This window comes from Ovis canadensis, chromosome 5, assembly GCF_042477335.2.
Source record: "Ovis canadensis isolate MfBH-ARS-UI-01 breed Bighorn chromosome 5, ARS-UI_OviCan_v2, whole genome shotgun sequence".
Lineage (NCBI taxonomy): Eukaryota > Metazoa > Chordata > Mammalia > Artiodactyla > Bovidae > Ovis > Ovis canadensis.
The window spans coordinates 121,379,910-121,402,713 of record NC_091249.1 but is presented as its reverse complement, the minus strand read 5'-3'; the positions used below and the strand labels follow the sequence as shown (position 1 = coordinate 121,402,713).

Genomic DNA, 22,804 nt, shown 5'->3' with positions numbered 1-22,804 from the left:
ATATCTGACAAGCACCAATTCCATAGAGTGTTACAGGGCAGTTCTTAATTTTTGAAAAGTTGCAAACCAGTGGGTAGCTTGATTTTAGCTAAGGATGTATATGTGTGCATGGTAATCTAAATTGGCTGCTAACATTTCACCTTAGAAAGTCAATACATCTTATGTAGTGTCTTGGAATCCCAGCTTGCCGTGACTGACTGGAAGGCTGTGCTGACAACCGTCTCCTGTGGCCACACACTGCAAGCGAGGAAGAGCTCAACCTCTGGGTGCCGCAGTGACTCCTGGTGAGTGCAGGCCTCTCAGAGCCTACAGCCCTCACTCCTGACATCTTCTGACCACTCGTGTAAGCATTTTAAGGATGCTATCAGGGAAGAAAAAATGTCTGATTGATAGATAATAATGGAAAGCCAATTCTCCTGTAAATACCTTTAAACATTTAGGTCAATACCTCTCAAAATCTTCCCCCTCTTTTTTGGGGGACAGAGTAGGAAAAATTAATTCCAAAGCTCTCTGGGAAAATTAAGCAGTCACTCATTAAAATAACTTTTCAGTAAAGAAAAATAAGGGAAGATTTAAACTTTCTGTTAATGAAACACCTCTTAAGCTTGCAACAATTACAGTTACACGGAACAGTCTATGAACGAGGTCAGAAAGCCCAGAAATCAATGCTTATTTAAATACAATAAAGATGGCACTTCAAGTCAGTGGAAAGAATGAGTGTGTAAGGGAACAGCTTATGGGGCTGGGGCTGAGGCTGGACGGTAAGCAGTGTGGCATGTCCAGCTGGGTGACCCCAATTGTACAATCAGGACACTCACTGGACTCACTACACAGGATTACTGCAAAGATGATCAGTTATCACCTGTAAGGTACTTAACACAGGAAGTGATGCCGCAAGTGGTGCACACTGGACACTAAGCAAGTGAAAAAAGTAGCTTATGCTAAGGACAGACCTCAAACTCCCGGAAGCCGGGCGCGCGGCGAGAGGAGGGAGACAGCAGAGCAAAAGCCCCGTCACACCACAGTCAAGAATAAACCGGAGGGTTATAAAAGGGAGCAGTAAAAACACTTGAGGTGGGGAAAGATCTGCTCCTAGGCTGGGTAAGACTTGGGTATGACAGAAAAGCCAGCATCAAGAAAACAGACTAACACATTAGACTACGTAAAAACTTTTGAAGTCTATTTGTCAAACACTAACAATTAAGAAGAAATTTAAAGCTTCAGAAAAAACAAGGGTTCACATGTGTGCATAAATACTCTCAGAAATCAGTAAGGAAAGTACGTGACCAAGCAGTTCACAAGAGTTCTGCCTGCATATACGAGAAAACACGTAACACTATCACTAATCAAAAGTGCAAATTTTCCCATACTTGAATTGACATGTTTTAGAAAAAACTACATTGCAAATACACAGAGAATTTCATCTGCTAATATGCAGAGAAACTGGTACATTTCTAAATGAAGAATACACTGAAACCACCCTTACGGGGATCACTCTGATTCATATGCTTCAAAAAAAAATCTTTAAAACAGTAAGCCCCTCTGATGTAGTAATTCCATTGCAAGGACAAAGCTGGAACATGAGAATTTCAATGGAGAAGTTTCAGGTCACTTTTTCAGAAATGAACCAGAATCAAGGTAATAAAAGGATATGGAGAAATATTTTAAGTTTCATTTATAAAGCTAAGAATTTTCACCTTCTGAAAAGTCAACACGTTTCATTGCAAAATTAATGTATTTAATATTACCTAATTTCAAAAAGCAATAATTTTAAACAACAAACCTTTTAACAGCATCCTTCTTCTGAACATCTATAGTTTCCCACCACTTCGAAAGGTAAGAGATCTCAGACCATATAAATTTTCTCCGGGGGTCTTCTTTCAACTTGACAACCATATTATTAAAAATATACTGGGTCTTCTCTCTAAAGTAGTCATCAAAGGTCTTCAACCAACCTAAATTAAGACACAAATATATCACAAAGGTCTGACTTAAACTCAGTCACACTCAATTGCATTTTGTATAACCTTAGGGGTTTCATTCATACAAAGACAACTAAAAATTTACCAAGTATTTTCAGTTAGTGAAATTCCACTGAATGGACATGAGACTCAAAAAGTCACTAATATTGAAATGATAAAAAGACTCTGAAAACTGTACAAATTCAGATATCAATGAAAAAATGAGAAAGCCAAAAAACATTTATTCATCCTTAGCAATTACAGTATCTAATTCAACTACTTATAATTTATCTTGAATTTAAGGAATTTTTTTTAATTTAAAAAACCCAAACAGCATTAGCAAGTTGGACGTAATCTTCTTTTAATATGGAATCAAAATTTTATTCTCTCTGCTGCCGCTGCTCAGGCCCGTCCAGCTCTGTGACCCAGGGACTGCAGCCCACCAGGCTCCTCTGTCCGTGGGATCCTCCAGGCAAGAACACTGGCGTGGGCTGCCAGCCCTCCTCCAGGGGATCTTCCTGACCCAGGGCTTGAACTCTGGTCTCCTGCACTGCAGGCGGATTCTTGGCCACTGAGCCAGCAGGGAAGTCCGTTTACTCTCTCACATCTCATCTAAAGCTTCTTCTTCATTAAGTACCCAAAACTAAGAAAAAGAAAATCACAAGTGCAAACTATATCAAAAGCCTACAGAGCAATGAGGTAATTACAGAAATATTATGAATACTAACAAGAAGAATTCTGCCAAAAATAGCCATGCGTTCCCAAAAGACTGCTCATTATTCCATTTTTTTGAAGAACAAATTGACAATAATCAAACAACAAATGTATACACATCCATATAAAGTTGTCTTCAAACAAGAATTGTGACAACTCAGTTCTTTGCCTTTTCCTACTACTTCTCAAATATCCTGGAAATTTTATCTAAAGACATTTACAATTTGACTGTTAAGAAACATTTTTAACAAGATCTATAGTTCCAAATGCAGCCCCATCCAGCGAAGTCATAAAGCAACACGACAAGAAGCTGAGGCAAAACACACACAGCCGTCAATCCCACCTACGGGCGGGAGATAAAATGCACTGTGTGAGAATCACCTCTTATCCGGGACATCTTATAGGAAGGGGCATCTCTACACAGACAGGTGAAACTGCTCTTCTATCGTTTCCAAGTCTCAAACATGTGGGAGGTCTAAAATACAAAGGGTCCAACTAGTTACTTCTTTTGTCTGTCTACAATCAAGTGAACATTCAATGCATCCTGTATTTGCTGACAAAACAAATAACAGAAACTTGCCAGGGAGTGGCAATGTGCTTTGGACAAGGCAAGCACGAGATTCTACTGGGCACTGCCACTGTGGCCGCCTCTCTCCCTTTTGCTCTAACTGAAACCTGTTCATTCTACAATTATTTACTGAGCACGCACAAAGTGATGGGTATTGGAGCTATGAGCCACATAGGATATAGTTTAGAATATTCTTTAAAGAACTTTCTTGATCTGGGACATTTTTAAGCTAGTTTGTCACCAAAGAATACTACCTGAATAATTCAACTTTTCCATATTTAGTAAAAAGCCTGCACCTACAGAAAACTCAAAAATACCTCAGGAATTAGCGGTTTACACAGAATTCCGTCTTGCTTAACAAAGGAATGAACCCGGACCCTGCCCCAGAGCACTGAGGCCAGGATCTACATCTAGATTCCCAAGGACAAGCAAAGAAACTTCACCCTGTCCTGAAATGGAGATGCCCTAATTCCCTGCTCACAATGCAGCACCCCGAGACACAAAACTCTCCAGTGCTCAGATCCGAGCCCAGGACACACTACAGCACTTGACGGGGCGGCTTCCGCTGCTGCTGCTATAACCATCATCAGCCTCTAACCACCCAAGCCCAGGACACTCTAACTACCCAAGCCCAGGACACCCTACAGCACTTGATGGCGTGGCTGCTGCTGCTGTTATTATTATAATCATCATCAGCCTTTAATTACCCTTTAATTACCCTTTTCACCATCTGTATAATCAAACCAGGTCAAAGGAGAAATAAAAGATATTCCTAACATCCAATTTTGAAAAGTATACAATTTATTTACAAATTAAATAAACTGCTCCACATCTTAACCATACTGGTTACCCAATACGTTAGCACAGAACTCATTCTATGTCCCTTTAATGAGCTGGATTTATCCTTCTGAAATGCATACGTTGAAGTCCTAACAGCCAGTAACTTCAGAATATGACTGTATTATGGACATAATTTCGCCAAAGAGGGGCTTCCCTGGTGGCTCAGAAGGTAAAGCGTCTGCCTGCAGTGCAGGAGACCTTGGTTTGATCCCCGGGTCAGGAAGATTTCCTGGAGAAGAAAATGGCAACCCAGTCTAGTACTCTTGCCAGGAAAATTCCATGGACGGAGGAGCCCGGTAGGCTACAGTCCATGGGACAGCAGAGTCTCACATGACTGAGCGGCCTCCCTTGTCTCTAAAGAGATGATGGAGACAAAGTGACGCGGTGAGAATGGAGCTAATCCAGTCCCGGCACGACTCGCTTCATCGCACTTTGCTTTGTTTTGCTTCACAGATGTTGCATTTTTTACAAATAGAAGGTTTGTGGCAACCCTCTGTCAAACAAATAGATCAGTGCCATCATTCCAACAGCATTTGCTCACTTTATGTGTCTGTCATACTTCAGTAATTCTATTTTTAAATTGTTAATTGTAATCATATTTGTTACCATGAACTGTAAGCAATGGTCTTGAAGTTACACCTGCAATTGTTCTCGGGTTCCACGAACCACACCTGTATAAGACAGTGAATTGAATGTTCCGACTGCTTTAAAGACTGTTCTTCATCTCCCCCTCTCCTCCAGCCTCCCTATTCCCTGAGACAAAATAAAATTGAAAGTAGACCAATTAATAGCCCTACAATGTCCTCTTAAGTATTCAAGTGAAAGGAATATTCCCAAGTCCCTCACTTTTAATCAGAAGCTAGAAATGATTAACCTTAGTAAGAAAGGTTTGTTGAAAGCCAAGATGGCCAAAAGCTAGATGAATTGCCCTGCAACAGCCAAGCGGTGAATGCAAAGGAAAAGTTCTTAACGGAGAGGGAAACTGCTACTCCGAAGAACACATGAACGATAAAAAGCTAAACAGCCTTATTGCTGACATGGAGAAGGTTTTGGTGGTCTGGATAGAAGATCAAACCGGTAACACATTCTCTTAAGTCAAAGCCAAACCTAGACCAAGGCCTAACTCTCCCCAGTTCTATGCTGAGAGAGTTGAGGAAGATGAAGAAAAGTCTGAAGCTGGTAGAGGCTGGTTCATGAGGTTCAAAGAAAGACGCCATCTCCGTAACATACAAGTGGAACAGCAAGGGAAACGGCCCGTGCGAATGCAGACGCTGCAGCAAGTTATCCGGAAAAAGCCAGCTAAGATCACGCATGAAGGCGGCTACGTTAAACAAGACACTTGCAGTGCAGATGAAAGAGCATTCTCTTGCAGGGAGATGCCATCTCAGGCTTTCTGAGCTAGAAAAGGGAAATCAATGCCTGGCTGCAAAGCCCCACAGGACAGGCTGACCGACCTGTTAGGGGATAATGTAGCTGGTGACTTGAAGGCAAAGCCAGTGCTCATTTACCATTCCCAAAGTCCGAGGGCCTTAAGAGTTATGCAAATCTATTCTGTCTGTGCTCTATAAACGGAAGAGCAAGCTTAGATAACAGCACGTATGTTTACCATAGGATGTACTGAATATTTTAAGCCCATTACTGAAATCTTCTACTCGGAAAATAAGATTCGTTTCAAAACAGCCCTGCTTATTCACAATGGTCAGCTGGTCACGCAGATCTCTGATGAAGATACACAACCTCATTCACAGTGGTTTCATGCCCACTCATACAACATCCATTCGGCAGCTCGTGGACCAAGCACTAACTTTGACTTTCAAGTCTTATGCTTTGAGAAACACCTTCCGTAAGACTATACAGCTGTCGTAGATGGTGGTTTCTCTGATGGGTCAGAGCCAAGGCAATTGAAAAACTTCTGGAAAAAACTGACCATTTTAGATGCCATTATTAACATCTGCGAGAAGGAAACGGCAACCCACTCCAGTGCTCTTGCCTGGAGAATCCCAGGGATGGGGGAGCCTGGCGGGCTGCCGTCTATGGGGTCGCGCAGAGTCGGACACAACTGAAGCGACTCAGCAGCAGCAGAACATCTGCAATTCACGGGAGGAGGCCGAAACATCGATGCAACAGGATTTGGGGGCGGACTGACTCCAGTCTTCACGGATAATTTCAGGGGTTCAAGAGTTTAGCAGAGGCAGTTGCTGTAAACGCGTAGAACTAGCAGTGGAGCCCGAAGGGAGCTTCCCCGGCAGGCCAGGGGCGAGGGCTCCAGAAGACCCTGGAGAGCCCCTGGGCTGCAAGGAGACCCAACCCGTCCATCCTAAAGGAGACAGCCCCGAGCAGTCCCTGGAAGGACTGGTGCTGAAGCTGCAGCTCCCATACTGTGGCCGCCTGATGCGAACAGCCAACTCACTGGAAAAGACCCTGATGCTGGGAAAGACTGAAGGCAGGAGGAGAAGGGGACGACAGAGGACGAGATGGTTGGATTTTCTCACCAACTAAATGGACATGAATTTGAGCAAACCCTGGGAGATGGTGAAGGACAGGGAAGCCTGGCCTGCTGCAGTCCCTGGGGTCGCAAGGCGTCAGACACGACTGAGCGACTGAACAAAAAAGACGTCACATCTACCACTTTCTACCTAAGTTTTAACAGAAGTCAAAATTAATCCCCATTATTTGGCTTATAAATGCAATTAAAGAAAAGAACTATGAACAGTGAAATGACTCTGAAATTAATTTAATAATAAAATACCAGCATAAGAGGCAAATTTAGAAGAAACAGTCTTTATGAAGTTTAATAAGTTAAAGACTTTTTTAAAATACAACTACTTATTTTCATCAGTTATACTTTGTGATGAACTCAGCCCATTTCAAAGAATAGTTTATCAGGGGAGTGTTCATAGAGAAATCACAGTGGCTGATTAATCCATTTTGCCTTCAACACTTCATTCGCCCTTCAACAATCATGCAGACAATATGTCAAAGATATTTACGTGAGCCAAAAGACAAGCTCAGAGATGTCAACTTAAAAGGCTTCCATAAAACTCATCTATAATAGATATGAGTATCACTACAATACAGCACAATTAATGTAGAATGAACAGAAAGATAGCCTCTTGCAGTTTTCAATACTGAGTAATATAACAGCAAATTAGCTTTTATTGCTCTTATACAATAGGGTAATCAAGTATTCCCTTTTACACTGAATTGACTCTTTCTTCTCTAAATTACTGTAAAACTCCAACTGTGTATTAACATGAGACCAGTCACAAAGATAGCATTTTATAAAATATTGTATGGGATGAATTTTTGTGATATAAAATTACATTCCTATGTCGAGATTTAATAATCTTGGGACATTCAGATGCAAACTGATTTACTTAAATGGTCAATTCACAGCCTTTTTCTTTCCCTTGAATACACTCAGAAACTGAAACAGGGCTAGAACAGCATTAAGAATACCTTTCAATTTATCCTTTTTCATTCTAACACCACCAACACCCATAAAACAGCTAATCACTATTTTAAATAAGTGGGGAAATGTTAAAAACAAAGAGTACACAATTAGAAGTTTTATTCAGCCATCATAATTTCAAAGTCACTATCATTTTTATCAGAAAAAATTTTAATTTCTAAAATATAAAAATAACACAGTTGAAAACTATTGCTTATTCTTAATCATAAGCAAATACACATCTAATAACTGTTCACTAACAAAACACAATTTATTTTTTAAATTGTCGACTTCTGATCTAGCTTACAGTCTGCACGCTTTGTGGGATCTGAGTGTCTGAGGAGTGCTTTGTCTGTCTGGTAGAGAGCACATACAGGACCAGCCAGGGGCCTGGGCAGGAGCGCCTTCCCTGCGCACTGGACCCCAGGGGTCTCCCTGCTCCTCCTCTGAGCCCACCCTTTCCACATGACAAACCCACCAGGCAAAGGCCATGCCCAGCCACTGTCCTTACCACACAGCCCTGCCCTTCTGCGTCCCCGGGGCTTGGCCCATGCCTGGTCGCCCCGCAGCCAGCTCTGCAGCACACAGCCCTGCCCTTCCGCGTCCCCGGGGCTTGGCCCATGCCTGGTCACCCGCAGCCAGCTCTGCAGCACACAGCCCTGCCCTTCTGCGTCCCCGGGGCTTGGTCCGTGCCTGGTCACCCGCAGCCAGCTTCGCGAGCCCCCCAGGGCCTTCTGCTAGGCCAACCCTGCCAGGGCTGGTGGACGTGCAGGTGGCCGTGAGCCCGGCAGTTGCCAGGAGGTACAGTCTGCAGGGGTGTGGGAAGCGGGCTGCGGCGTCCGCAAGAAGCACCCTCCTGGGTCCAGACCGGGCCGGGCTGCCCAGAGGCCAGCGCCCCCCGCAGCAGCAGCACAGCCAACACAAAATTGGAGCCCAAGCGCTCTCAACTCTCACTTGGCCTTCCAGATCACTGAGCTGTTATACCCTAAGGCAACAGGAAAACATCTATTTTATTTAGCAATGTATTCGTTTGATTTATAACATTTAAATGTTTAGACACAGTGTTTGAGGGCCTCCATGTACTTTTTCCCCAGGTCATGCAAGTTTTAGAAGCAAGCCTAGATAAACACTGCAAGGTGAACTTCAAACAAGTCAGTTCTCACGACTCTAGCACCTGGTACAGTCCACACAGCAAAAGGTCAGGAAGTGCTTGATAGATGAATGAACTGTATGGCCAAAAGGACTGGGAAAAAAAATGCAAATTTACTACTTCAGCTGAAAATGAAACCAAAGGTCAAAGACACCACGTACTATTAGCTCTATCATGTTCACGGTCCTGATACTAACCTGATAATCTTTAACAACATCTCCAAGTTTCTGTTTTATACTTATAAAGGCTCTGTCAGCCCTAAGATGATTTAAAACACACACATCCGGAAGAAGGCATGCCCCTCAAATCATTGTTCCACTGTTATCGTTTTAATTGCTACAATAATGACTTTTTAATGAGCACATTCATTCCACTCAAATAGGTACCAACTGTTAAGAAAACATAAACAGATTCTGAGATATACCCAAATAGACACTGAAAAAAAATCCAACATGCTTCAAGTTATTTCCATTTTAACATAATATTTTCAAATTGAAAAATAGTAGTAGAGTTCATTAAAAAAGCTCCTTTATTTTAGTAATTAAGTTATTCTATATTAACAAATGATCAACAAGTTTCTTCCATCATTTGTCAAACCTTTCAATGTTCAACTGCAACATCCAATCCTACACTTAAGGGGTTACAAACAACTTTAACTGATGTTACCATAACTCACAGGCTGATTAATTTTAATTCCACTATTTCTAGTATAAAATAACCTTACTTTTCCCACTGATAAACTGTGAAAGAGTTTTAATTAACTTTCTGTTCTGGTTTATTCATTCAAACACAATCCAAGCATCTAATAATGATAAAGCAATAAAGCTAAGTTGGATGAAAACATTTTACAGTGAAAATATAAAAAAACACTGTGGGAATAAAGAAATGCTAAGTTCCTATTATAAGAATAGAAGAGAGATTCTTAGATTAGACATCATTTGGTTAGAGAGAAAAGGGGCAAGAGGAGACAGAAGAGACATTAAGCCGTGAAATGATGCATCAGTCTCAGGGAGCAGAAAGCAGCTGGGCATGGCCTCACTGCACCTCACACAGTGGGGATACAGTAAGACACTGAGCAAACGGAAGCGAGACCAGACACTGAGAACCGTCTAAACCATCCTTGTTTCTCACCAAAAGCTTAGAAGGAAGTGAGTTAAGGTTCCTGACCTGGGTTTTCAAGACCATCTGCACTGTGAGTGCAAGGTGAAGGAAAGCGCAGTCGCCCGGTCGTGCCCAGCTCTTGGCGACCCCAGGGACAGTGGCCCAACAGGCTCTGCCGTCCACGGGGTTCTCCAGGCAAGAGTGCTGGAGTGGGCTGCCATTTCCTCCTCCAGGGGATCTTCCCAACCCAAGGATCGAACCCGGGTCTCCTGCATTGCAGACAAATGCTTTACCGTCTGAGCCACAGATAACAGATAAACTAACAAGGTAAAACAGACCGTGCAGAAGTGCGCCGCATGCGATGGACTGCGCGGAAGTGCGGCCGAGAGGAGCTACACCACATCCGAGGTGAGGGGTGGCTGCCAAGAGGAACAGCCTCACGTCCAAGGAGCTGCAGCTGCGTGGGTGCAGGAGGGCCGAGAGGACTTACTCCACGTTCAACGTCAGGAGGGACGACCCCGTCCAAGGTAAGAAGGACTGGCTGCATTTTGCTGGTGCAGCCATGAAGAGATACCCCATGATCAAGGTAAGAGAAACCCAAAGGAGATGGTAGGTGTTGCGAGACGGCATCAGAGGGCAGACACACTGAAACCATAATCACAGAAAACTAGCCAATCTGATCACACGGACCACAGCCTTGTCTAACTCAATGAAACAAAGCCATGCCCTGTGGGGCCACCCAAGATGGGAGGGTCATGGTGGACAGGTATGACAGAATGTGGTCCACTGGAGAAGGGAATGGCAAACCACTTCAGTATTCTTGCCTTGAGAATCCCATCAACACTATGAAAAGGCAAAATGATAGGATACTGAAAGAGGAACTCCCCAGGTCAGCAGGTGCCCACTATGCTACTGGATATCAGTGGAGAAATAACTCCAGAAAGAATGAAGGGATGGAGCCAAAGCAAAAACAATACCCAGCTGTGGATGTCACTGGTGACAGAAGCAAGATCTGATGCTGTAAAGAGCAATATTGCATAGGAACCTGGAATGTCAGGTCCATGAATTAAGGCAAATTGGAAGTGGTCAAATAAGAGATGGCAAGGGTGAATGTCGACATTCTAGGAATCAGCAAACTAAAATGGACTGGAATGGGTGAATTTAACTCAGATGACCATTATATCTACTGCGGGCAGGAATCCCTCAGAAGGAATGGAGTAGCCATCATGGTCAACAAAAGAGTCTGAAATGCAGTACTTGTATGCAATCTCAAAAATGACAGAATGATCTCTGTTCATTTCCAAGGCAAACCATTCAGTATCACACTAATACAACTCTATGCCCCAACCAGTAACGCTGAAGAAGCTGAGGTTGAACGGTTCTATGAAGACCTACAAGACCTTTTAGAACTAACACCCAAAAAAGATGTCCTTTTCATTATAGGGGACTGAAATGCAAAAGTAGGAAGTCAAGAAACACCTGGAGTAACAGGCAAATTTGGCTTTGGAATGCGGAATGAAGCAGGGCAAAGGCTAATAGACTTTTGCCAAGAAAATGCACTGGTCATAGCAAACACCCTCTTCCAACAGCACAAGAGAAGACTCTACACATGGACATCACCAGATGACCAATACCGAAATCAGACTGATTATATTCTTTGCAGCCAAAGATGGAGAAGCTTTATACAGTCAGCAAAAACAAGACTGGGAGCTGACTGTGGCTCAGATCATGGACTCCTTATTGCCAAATTCACACTTAAATTGAAGAACGTAGGGGAAATCATTAGACCATTCAGGTATGACCTAAATCAAATCCCTTATGACTATACAGTGGAAGTGAGAAACAGATTTAAGGGACTAGATCTGATAGATAGAGAGCCTGATGAACTATGGACGGAGGATCGTGACACTGTACAGGAGACAGGGATCAAGACCATCCCCATGGGAAAGAAATGCAAAACAGCAAAATGGCTGTCAGGGTAGGCTTACAAATAGCTGTGAAAAGAAGAGAAGTGAAAAGCAAAGGAGAAAAGGAAAGATATTCCCATTTGAATAGAAATAGTTTCAAAGAATAGAAAGGAGAGATAAGAAAGCCTTCCTCAGCAATCAATGCAAAGAAAGAGGAAAACAACAGAATGGGAAACACTAGAGATCTCTTCAAGAAGATTAGAGATACCAAGGGAACATTTCATGCAAACATGGGCTCAACAAAGGACAGAAATGGTATGGACCTAACAGAAGCAGAAGATATTAAGAAGAGGTGGCAAGAATACACAGAAGAACTGTACAAAAAGATCTTCACAACCCAGATGATCACGATGGTGTGATCACTCACCTAGAGCCAGACATCCTGGAATGTGAAGTCAAGTGGGCCTTAGGAAGCATCGCTACAAACAAAGCTAGTGGAGGTGATGGAATTCCAGTTGAGCTATTTCAAATCCTGAAAGATGATGCTGTGAAAGTGCTGCACTCAATATGCCAGCAGATTTGGAAAACTCAGCAGTGGCCACAGGACTGGAAAAGGTCAGTTTTCATTCCAATCTCAAAGAAAGGCAATGCCAAAGAATGCTTAAACTACCGCACAACTGCACTCATCTCACACGCTAGTAATGCTCAAAATTCTCCAAGCCAGGCTTCAGCAATACGTGAAACGTGAACTTCCAGATGTTCAAGCTGGTTTTAGAAAAGACAAAGGAACCAGAGATCACATCTGCTGGATCATCGAGAAAGCAAGAGAGTTCCAGAAAAACAAGTATTTCTGCTTTAAGGACTATGCCAAAGCCTTTGACTGTGTGGATCACAATAAACTGGAAAATCCTGAAAGAGAAGGGCATACCAGACCACCTGACCTGCCTCTTGAAAAACCTATATGCAGGTCAGGAAGCAACAGTTAGAACTGGACATGGAACAACACACTAGTTCCAAACAGGAAAAGGAGTATGTCAAGGCTGTATATTGTCACCCTGCTTATTTAATATCTATGCAGAGTACATTATGAGAAATGCTGGGCTGGAAGAAGCACAGCTGGAATCAAGATTGTCAGGAGAAATATCAATAACCTTAGATATGCAGATGACACCATCCTTATGGCAGAAAGTTAAGAGGAACTAGAGAGCCTCTTGATGAAGGTGAAAGAGAAGAGTGAGAAAGTTGCCTTAAAGCTCAACATTCAGAAAACGAAGATCATGGCATCCAGTCCCATCACTTATGGGAAATAGGTGGGGAAACAGTGGAAACACTGTCAGACTTTATTTTTGGTGTCTCCCAAATCACTGCAGATGGTGACTGCAGCCATGAAATTAAAAGACACTTACTCCTTGGAAGGAAAGTTATGACCAACCTAGACAGCATATTCAAAGCCAGAGACATTACTTTGCCGACTAAGGTCCATTTAGTCAAGGCTATGGTTTTTCCTGTGGTCATGTATGGATGTGAGAGTTGGACTGTGAAGAAAGCTGAGCACGGAAGAATTGATGCCTTTGAACTGTGGTGTTGGAGAAGACTCTTTTGAGTCCCTTGGACTGCAAGGAGATCTAACCAGTCCATTCTAAAGGAGATCAGCCCTGGGATTTCTTTGGAAGGACTGATGCTAAAGCTGAAACTCCAGTACTTTGGCCACCTCATGTGACGAGTTGACTCACTGGAAAAGACTCTGATGTTGGGAGGGATTGGGGGCAGGAGGAGAAGGGGACGACAGAGGATGAGATGGCTGGATGGCATCACTGACTCGATGCACATGAATCTGAGTGAACTCCGGAAGTTGGTGATGGACAGGGAGGCCTGGCGTGCTGCGATTCATGGGGTCACGAAGAGTCAGACACGACTGAGCGACTGGACTGAACTGAACAAGGTAAAATAGGAGGAAAACAAGACATGAGGCCACTGCAACCATTCTTCTACATATGGTGATGGATCTCAGTGGAAACAAATACCGGGAAATAGAGGCCAAGAAAGCACAGTGAAGGGAACTGAGTAATTAAATCTTCAGGAGAGAGTAGAAGCAGAGTCAAAAGTGAAGATGAGTCTTCGAAAACTTCCAAATCTGCTGATTCTCCAAATGCTTTCGCACTCAGATATCCAAGATAAGCCAACCTTTCTGCCAGCCGATTCAGTATCACCTAGTAGTCTTAAAACCGTATCACCTCGCCATTAACCTGTTTGAGCTGCAGCATGTTTCTAACCTGTGTAAGATGCTGTCACCGGGAGCCCTGCCCAGCACCCCAAGGACCCATTTGCATGGCTGTCAGGAGAGCCGGGTCTGGTTCACACGCAGCCGGGCACTGACCAGACGCGGCCTCTTTCTGTACTGCTCTTCTAAAGGCCCTTTAGAAGGCCTGCATACCGTAATATCTGACACCTGCACTTGTGAGATCACCTCCAAAGTGTTTTCTACGTCTGTGCTTCCCTGCGTTACTTCCCTCCTGTGTTAAGAATTTCATCCATGAGTGTTTATCTGGACCAAATGAGGACACTTCTGGACTATTAAGTGGTGTCCAATCAAAGTTTGGTCATTTGAAATAATGAAAAGTATCTATGAGAGACATGTATATTCCTTCGGGGGCATTACTCTTAGGATGTGTTATGAGCAAGCCAATACTGGGCAAATTATCAAAGTTTCTAGAAGAAATCATTTAAAAGCTGGAAAATACTGCTTCTCAATCACTTTCCAATGGTACAGTATGTAGCAATGAGAAAAACCACTCACCATTTCATGTACTAATGTCGTATTTAAGGACTAAGCGTCTGTTTCGGTCAGGACAGAAGGAAGGAAAGAAAGGATCGCATACAGCGTAGTGAGGTGTCTGCTTCAGCAACGGTCACTAAGGTGTTTTATAGGACTAACACTAACGTAGCTGACATGTGGCTTAGAAAAACTTAAAGACATTCTTCTAGAAGCTCTTTTTGTGGTTTCACAAGTATTACCTGCAAGAGGCCATATTAAAATAGTTATGAACTCTGATTCCAGACCCAGGTGACTTGGGTTCAGACTCAGCCCTGCCACAGACACATTGCTTACCCTCTGTTCTGTCTCAGTTTGCTTTGCTTTTTCATCTGTGAAATGAGGGTGAAAACACGATTTTTATCATAAAGTCACTGCCAGGATTGATGGATTCAAAACATGGCTCAGGCAGTAAAGCATCTGCCTGCAATGCAGGGAGAGACCCGGGTTCATCCCTCGGTCGGGAAGACTCCCGGAGCAGGAAATGGCAACCCCCTCCAGCAGACTTGCCTGGAGAACCCCATGGACAGAGAAGCCTAGAGGTCTACAGTCCATGGGGTCACAAGAGCCAGACACGACTGAGCGCCTCACACACACAAACAATACCTAGAACAGTGCCTGGAATATGATAAATTTCCCTTGTACCGGCAGTTAGTTGTATAGCCAGCATAGTGGTGAGCTCTGAAGCACCCAGGAATGAAGACAGACAAAAGTAATCAAAAAGGGGAACTGGAAGATGTTTAATGATCACCTACATTTCAGGCGCCACCTGACATTTGTGTTCCTAAACAATACAGTCTAGTGAGAGCCCAAACATCAGACTTTTTTCCTCTAAAAAGGAATATCAATGTACCAATTGTAGGGAATCTCTTAAAAACAAATGCCAGAATTTCTTAACATTTAAGAGTGCCAGATAAAATACAGGATGACAGGTTAAATTTGAGCTTCAGATAAATAGTAAATGTTTAGATCAAGTGTGTACCATAGGATATTGCAGCACACGTAAAAAATTATGCATTGTTTACAGAAGTTAAAATGTAAATGAGCAGCCTGTTGTTGTTTTCTTTTCTGCCCAGCTAAATCTGGCAACTCTATTAACAAACCAAAGTTCAGATAAACGTGCTGAATTAGGCAATGCCCATAAAGCAAGAAGAAGAGGAATAGCAGCGTCCTCTGAACTAAAAGCATCTTAAGAGGCAGTATAGTAAATGGAAAGGACATGGGGCTTAGAACCAGGCAAATCTGAGCCCACATCCCAACGTTGAAAGCAGCTACACTGGCCCCAGCCCCACTATCCCCGCCTGGGAGACGGGGTTTGCAGGCACCGCTCATCAGGGCTGCAGGACAGGCTACACTGGACGACGCACACCAGCACTCCCTGAGGCAAGACGGCAGTGAGGGCCACAGTGTCCCAGCCCCAGAAACGCAGAGTTCCCATACAGCAGTGAAAACCAAAGAATTCACTCCACCCCACAATAACTAAACAGGGAAACATACGCGGTCCCCACTGCTGCCACAGACACAGCTCGCCTTCTCCCAACCGCCTCCTTCCCCCGCCGGTCTCCTCCGGCAGCCTGAGCTCGGTCCCCACGGCCTTTCACCTGCATGGACGTTCACTCACCCACGGAGAACCAGAAACGTTCTCTCCAGACTGTGCTTAACAGTATTTGAATGGAAGAGCTGGGAAATAACAATACCCTGTGACGTCCTCACGTTTCTCTTTTCCACAGACTTTTTAAGAATAAGGATACATAAGCAAATTCATTTCAAATTATAACACAAAATAAAAAAATTGTTCTCTTAATTTTCAAAAAAAGGCTGAAAATCCTAAACACTCATTTCAGTCAAAAATTCTGCAAAAGAACTGAAAACTTATGAAAGTAAATTATTTCCCAGTGTGACTCTTCCTTCTGTTTTGGAGTCACACCACATGGGGGGATTATTTTCTAATGTTCATTTTACAAATTGCTTAACTAGCAATATGCTGTCCAATTTTTCATTTAGTACACCTTATCTTCTCTCTACACACTTTTTTCCTTGGAAGGAAAATTAACTATTTCCACAGTTAACTAGCAGGAAGCAAAGAATTAAGATTGTAGATATAAAGGTGCTGTAATGGTGTTTTAATCAGCCTATTAAATACAACATGAACATGTATCAATCAACTAACATTTAATTTCATGGTCTATGATTCAAAACTTCAAAAGCGTAACGGTACACAATTATCAGCATTTACTTAATTCCTTTCCAAGTCTGTTTTAACTCATGTAAACCATATAAAATATTACATGATAATTGTTACATGTCCTTATGTACTGGAAGAAGACATAGTTAGAAACTTTATTAATATATAAATATAATTTGAAATGTACCTTTTCAGTTCAATCCACAAAGAAAAATATCTCCATACACAACAATGCAGGAACATAATTTTTTCAGTATGGTGACTTAATATAGGAATTTCCTAAAAATTTATTTCAAATACTTCTAGCCACAACAGACAAAACTCCACTGATGAAATCAACTACTGGGCTAAAGTTTGTTTAAAATTGTTGCTGCAGAAAAGGAAAAGCTCTCTATATAGATTTCATTTACAAGTAAACTGCGCATTCATTTAGGAGTATTATACCAATACTTCCCATCACAGAGCCACACATGAACTTGGAATGTATGTGTACATACTCACCTCTTTTCCTCTACTGAAGAGTGGTTTTTCGTGATCTCAATGACTCAGTTTTTTACAGAATAATTTAGCTCTCTAAATTCTATTTTTGTTAAGGAGCAATGAAAATTAAGTCAGCAGGTTCTTTTCTCCAGCATTTTGCTTGATAGCAAAAATTGCTTTAGTTTTAAAAGGCCTGTTTCTGACCATTACTTTTGACTCAAGTGGAGAAGGGCCTAAGGGTAAAGGTCATTAACATCTTTCACTAAGACAAAAAGATTCCACTGTGGTTGCTAGGATACCAACAGACAGATTCATTTATTAGTCAGAAACAATTATTCAGAATGCCTTCTCACAGAACAACACGATAACTGCAACAGGAAGCTTAATGCAAACTAAGTTTAAAAGGCAGAGACAGTCCCTGCCCTTTAAGAGCTTAATATCATTTGTTATTGGTGTTCAAAATGATACAGTGCACTTTAAAGAAGCCATTGTTTAAAAGAATGGAAATAAGTAGGCAACAAGAAGGAGGGCAGTTAAAAGTATAGGTCAAAGAATAAGCCAACTGTTCCATCTGAGTCCGCAGAATCAGATTCCTTTGTTCATTAGCTTATTTAACTGAATGGGTCTGTACTATGTGCTGGTTACTGTTGGAGGTATTAACAACCCAGTGGTTGATAAGACAAAGCTCAAGCCCTCATTGAGCTTACACTCCAGTAGGAAGACCAATCAAAAGTTTGTATCTGTGCTGATATGCAAGCACGAAGTGTGTGTGAGCACACAGTGTGAAAAAGTTGTGGCGGGGCACGGAGGCAAGTTAGTGAAGGCTTTACACAGATTTAGCGAAGACTAGACGCCAACTATCGGGCTAGGCAATGAGGACAGCGCCTACCAAGAGACCCACGTTCTCTGCCGCTCTGCCAATCCAGGTAAACCAACAGGGAAGTACCCTGGTGCCACTTACTGCCTGTGTAGCCTCGGCAAGTTGGTAACACCTTCATCATGAACGGTGGCCCTAACCTTCAAAAGTCATCGTCAGCATTAGCTGTTTATAAAACATCTGGCACACTGCCTGGTAACTACAGATTTTATCATTCCAGTTAAGAGCCCACATTATAGAAAAACAAGAAATGAAATCAGTGGAAAATGAGGATGGCAGAAAAGAGGAAAGGATAACGCTGCTGCTGCTAAGTCGCTTCAGTCGTGTCCGACTCTAGCTACCCCATAGACGGCAGCCCACCAGGCTCCCCTGTCCCTGGGATTCTCTAGGCAAGAACACTGGAGTGGGTTGCCATTTCCTTCTCCAGTGCATGAAAGTGAAAAGTCAAAGTGAAGTCGCTCAGTCGTGTCTGACTCTTTGCGACCCCATGGACTGCAGCCTACCAGGCTCCTCCACCCATTGATTTTCCAGGCAACAGTACTGGAGTGGGGTGCCATTCCCTTCTCCGGAAAGGATAATAAAGGTCTCTAAAAAATAAAAAAGAAAGGAGAGTTGTGTTCACATGAGGAGGTCTTGTGAAACACACTGGTAAGTGTATTTATAAACCTGTAAGGAATTCCTTGGAACTCCTATTATGGATTTGGAATTAGGAAACATAATGGAATCACATCACAAACCCAATTAAGTGATAAGAATTAAACTATACATGATTGGCAGAGAAAAGAGGAGAGAACAATTTAAAAAATAAAACCCGATTGGCCACTATCTCACTCAATGAAGGGATATTTCAGAGTGAGATTTCTAGGAAAAAAAAAAAAATCTGCAGTCCTGCAGTCTCAGGTCCCATACGTGAAGTGTGAGCGCCTCACCTCAATGAGTGAATCCAAATATAAATGAAGATAGTATGTCTTTCATAAATGTCCCCTAAATGCAAATGTACTATTTAATCTGGTGCTCAAGAGGGTAAATAAACAGTAAAAGAAATTTTCATTAGGTGTGATTTTCATCACCTTCTGCATCTACTTTATAACTCAATCTCGCTTAAGATGCTGCTCCACCTACACGACCTCCATTTCATAGATACACAAATAAACAAGCCCGAGGACACCTGGAGGGCTGCCTCATTCAGGCTGGCCCCAAACCTCCAGCCTCTACACGGTGGGGCTTTTTTGCATGCTTAGTCGCTCAGTCGTGTCTGACTCTCTGTGGCCCTTTGTACTGTAGTCAGCCAGGCTCCTCTGTCCACGGGATTTTTCAGGCAAGAACACTGGAGTGGGTTGCCATTTCCTTCTCTAGGGGATCTTCCCAACTGAAGGGTAGAACCTGTGTCTCCTGCATTGCAGGCAGATTCTTTACCTGCTGAGGTGATGACTTAAAACACCTAAGAGGAAATGTGACTGAGACAAACAGAGCTAGATGAAGACATCAAGACCAAAGACAAGGGAACCAAATCAGAGGCTGGTGTGCAGTGACTGCTCATCACAAAGCTTCAGAATGCTGATTTCACGTAGATCTATATCATACTTCTTCTCACACTAACTATTGCAGTATCCTAGAGGGTCACACGTTTCAGCACCCAAGCTCTATGTTGCAGACCATCTTTCACATCTGAAAGCAGTGTGTGTGGGCAAACACACACGTGCAAGTCTTCACCAGAGCACACGTCCAGACATAAAGTAAGAAGCTCTACTGTCGTAGAAATACATAGAAATAAACTATGGAAAAGAACGTGACGAAACTGAATGCTGAGAGCCAGCGCGTGCGAAGTCGTGACTGAGCACTGCGCCGCAGAGAGTGGCGGTGAGACGAGAGAACAACAGGCAGGAGCACGAGTCGGCCGGCCCTGCGGGAGAGGCCCCGGGAGCACAGCTCAGGAACTCTGCAACCTAATGCATGGGCCACTCACTCATTACCAGTCCTCACACCAACGAGCACCGAAGTACACTTCCCATTATCATTTCAGCAACTTTCCTCTACCCTGGGTGGAGAAATCTCTGGCCCCAATAAACACCAAAAGGTGTCCCATGAACGAATATCAACATGAATGGTAATGACAGCAGTTACCCCTGGACGGCACCACATGCCTTTACTCTTTCACTCTATGAACTGAATGCTTCATCCTGTCTCCACCTGGCAAAAACCTGACTCTGGCCTAAAGTTGTCTAACACTGTTGGGGGTGGGACTCACACTCATGCATGCTTGAAATCAAGGCTCTTAACCACTTTTATGCTGTTTCTATATTTTAAAGACACAAACCTTACCATGAGCATTCTGCATTCTCTAATGCAGAGTTTATGGACATGAAATAGCTCTCTCACACAATATTTAAGAAGCAACCAAAATGAACTATCACTACCTTAAATGCATGGGACTTTTCATCTCCCAAAGCTAAGGCCTTCTTGTGTTCACTCCTGTTTCACAGTGCACAAGTATTATCCTTGAATGGCCCATAAACTGATAGAATGACAACACTGTGACATGCAAAATATGTTCAAAGTCAGAGAATAACATCCCCAAAATTTGAAAAGTAGGTTTACCTCATTCTCATTAAAATACTTTGGGCCTACAAGGGCTTAATAACTTCCAGATTTCTGAAGTGCAACTTTTACCTGGGTCATTATGGGAGTGAGGCACCACAAACACTTGAAGGGGCTTAGTGTCCCATTCATCAGGCTTATAAGTGATGTCAAATCCTTGCTTCCAAACTCCACCATCTGGATTGTCAAAAGGAATTAGACTGTAAACATCCAACATCTAAAAATAGAAAGACAAAAACAGTTAGGTCTGACCATGCGTGCACGTGTGTTGGTGAGCCATGTCCAGCTGTTTGTGACCCCGTGGACTGTAGTCTGGCAGGCTCCTCTGTCCATGGAATTCTCCAGGCAAGAATACTCGAGTGGGTTGCTGTTCCCTTCTCCAGTTAATCATGTGAAACCATTATTAATTTAAACTTAATGTTGGGAATATTTGCTCAAAACTACTTGTTGCTGTACTCTGTATATATATATTTAAAAAATGAAGCTACTTCTGTAGACCTTAACTAAAGAGGCTAAGGCAGAACACATTTTACCATCACTCAAAGGGTTAAAATAAAGGTTAAAATTCTGCTACATAATAAACCAGATAAATAACCCCATTCCTCTTCTGTTCCTAAAAAAAATAGCTTCATTCAATTCCTCTTCCCCTACTTTACTTCCAATACAATTTAACAGAAAAGGATGGGAACTGAAGAGCTAACAAAAAATTTCATTATGACCAAATATTTTAGCATTTTCAAACAAAGTACTGAAAATTATTTTACAATTTGTCTTTATTTTACAACCAATCTCCTATATTTTAACTTCTATATCTGAATGGAAATGGATCTATAGATATTCTTTAATTTAGCTTATGTATGTTTACCTTTTTTATACTAAAAATAAAACTATAACAGGGTCAGCCAAGTTTAAAATAATTTTTTTTAATTGAGATTCAGCTTTTAAGTGTTCAAATGTTTGCTAAGTTCTAACGTAGTATTTCTTCTAAATAATAATCCATTTGGGGAAAAAATATTACAAGAAAACAAAGCCAAACAAACCTAAAGGCTTATTTTTCATACTCTCTGTGATTCTAAGTGTGACAAAGAACACAGCCCTCTGGGGAAATTACACCCTAATTAATACACAAATGGGTTACAAAACAATGTTTTAAGATAGCAAGCAAATTATACGAAAGTGAACACAAAATATTTTAAGAAAATAACATACCTTTCACTTGGAAACTTAGGATGTAAATACAATGCCCCCAAAGATAAGAAGGGCTGTCTGTGAAGCAGCAGGAAGGCGAGACAGTCCCGCAGCCCTGCGGGTCCCTCTCAGGCCCTGTAGCCCCCGTGCCCTGCTGCCTCGCTCTGCCGGAGCTCCGCGACTGCTCTGCAGCTCCTTTCTGGCTGGCCCAGATTCAGGACTACCTCCAGAAAAGATTTCATTGTTCTCCTTTAAAGGTACTTAATTAAAACCTAAACACAGCCAAGCCCAGGATCTGCATCCCATCTGAAACTGGCCACACACTAGCTGATGAGGCTGGAGCGCAGAGCCAACCCCACCAGCTTCTGGCTTAACACGTGGGCCACGGCCTCGAGAGCATATCATGCTCTCTGTCCCCAAGAGTCAGTGAACGCTTCCACACTGAAGCAAGGCCGGAGCCAGCTCCTTTTGCCCAACTTTAAAATATTCACTCCTTGGGGTCCTGCACCAAGATCCAGTTTCTGGTCCAAGGTACAACGTTGAAATAGCTCTTTGTCAATTTGTAGAACAGAGTAAATATGAGCAACACATCCAAAGCTTAGGGAAGGCAGAGTCCTTTCTCACCTTGGTTCTCAACACCACCACTCTCTGAGAACAGTGCTACTAGGGGGAAAAACTGCATTGGCCAAAAAGCTTGTTCGAGTGTTTTCTAAGCTATTACAAAACACCCAAATAAACATTCTGGCAAACCAATATAATGCAAGCTAAATACATGATTTAAATTTCTCTAATGAAATGAAATCGGTAACCTGAGTTCAAGACGGTGGAGCAGAAGACGCACTCATCTCCTGCCAAAGCACCGAAATCACGACTAGCTGCTGAACAGCCATCGACAGGACACCAGAACCTAACAAAAAGAGACACTCCGTGTCCAAAGACAGAGAAGACGACACAGCAAGATGCAGCAGGGCA

The 22,804-nt window shown here is 42.6% G+C and overlaps 1 protein-coding gene across 1 annotated transcript in view; it reads right to left on the bottom strand.

Moving 5' to 3' along the window:
• The window catches only part of MAN2A1 (mannosidase alpha class 2A member 1), a 198,256-nt gene that overhangs the window by 132,347 nt on the left and 43,105 nt on the right, over positions 1 to 22,804 (bottom strand). Inside the window, exons 3-4 of the mRNA XM_069592653.1 lie at positions 20,717 to 20,861; positions 1,784 to 1,955 (exon numbers count right to left, since the gene is read on the bottom strand). Of these exons, the coding sequence (XP_069448754.1) occupies positions 1,784 to 1,955; positions 20,717 to 20,861 (317 nt within the window). The remainder of the gene's footprint in view (positions 1 to 1,783; positions 1,956 to 20,716; positions 20,862 to 22,804) is intronic.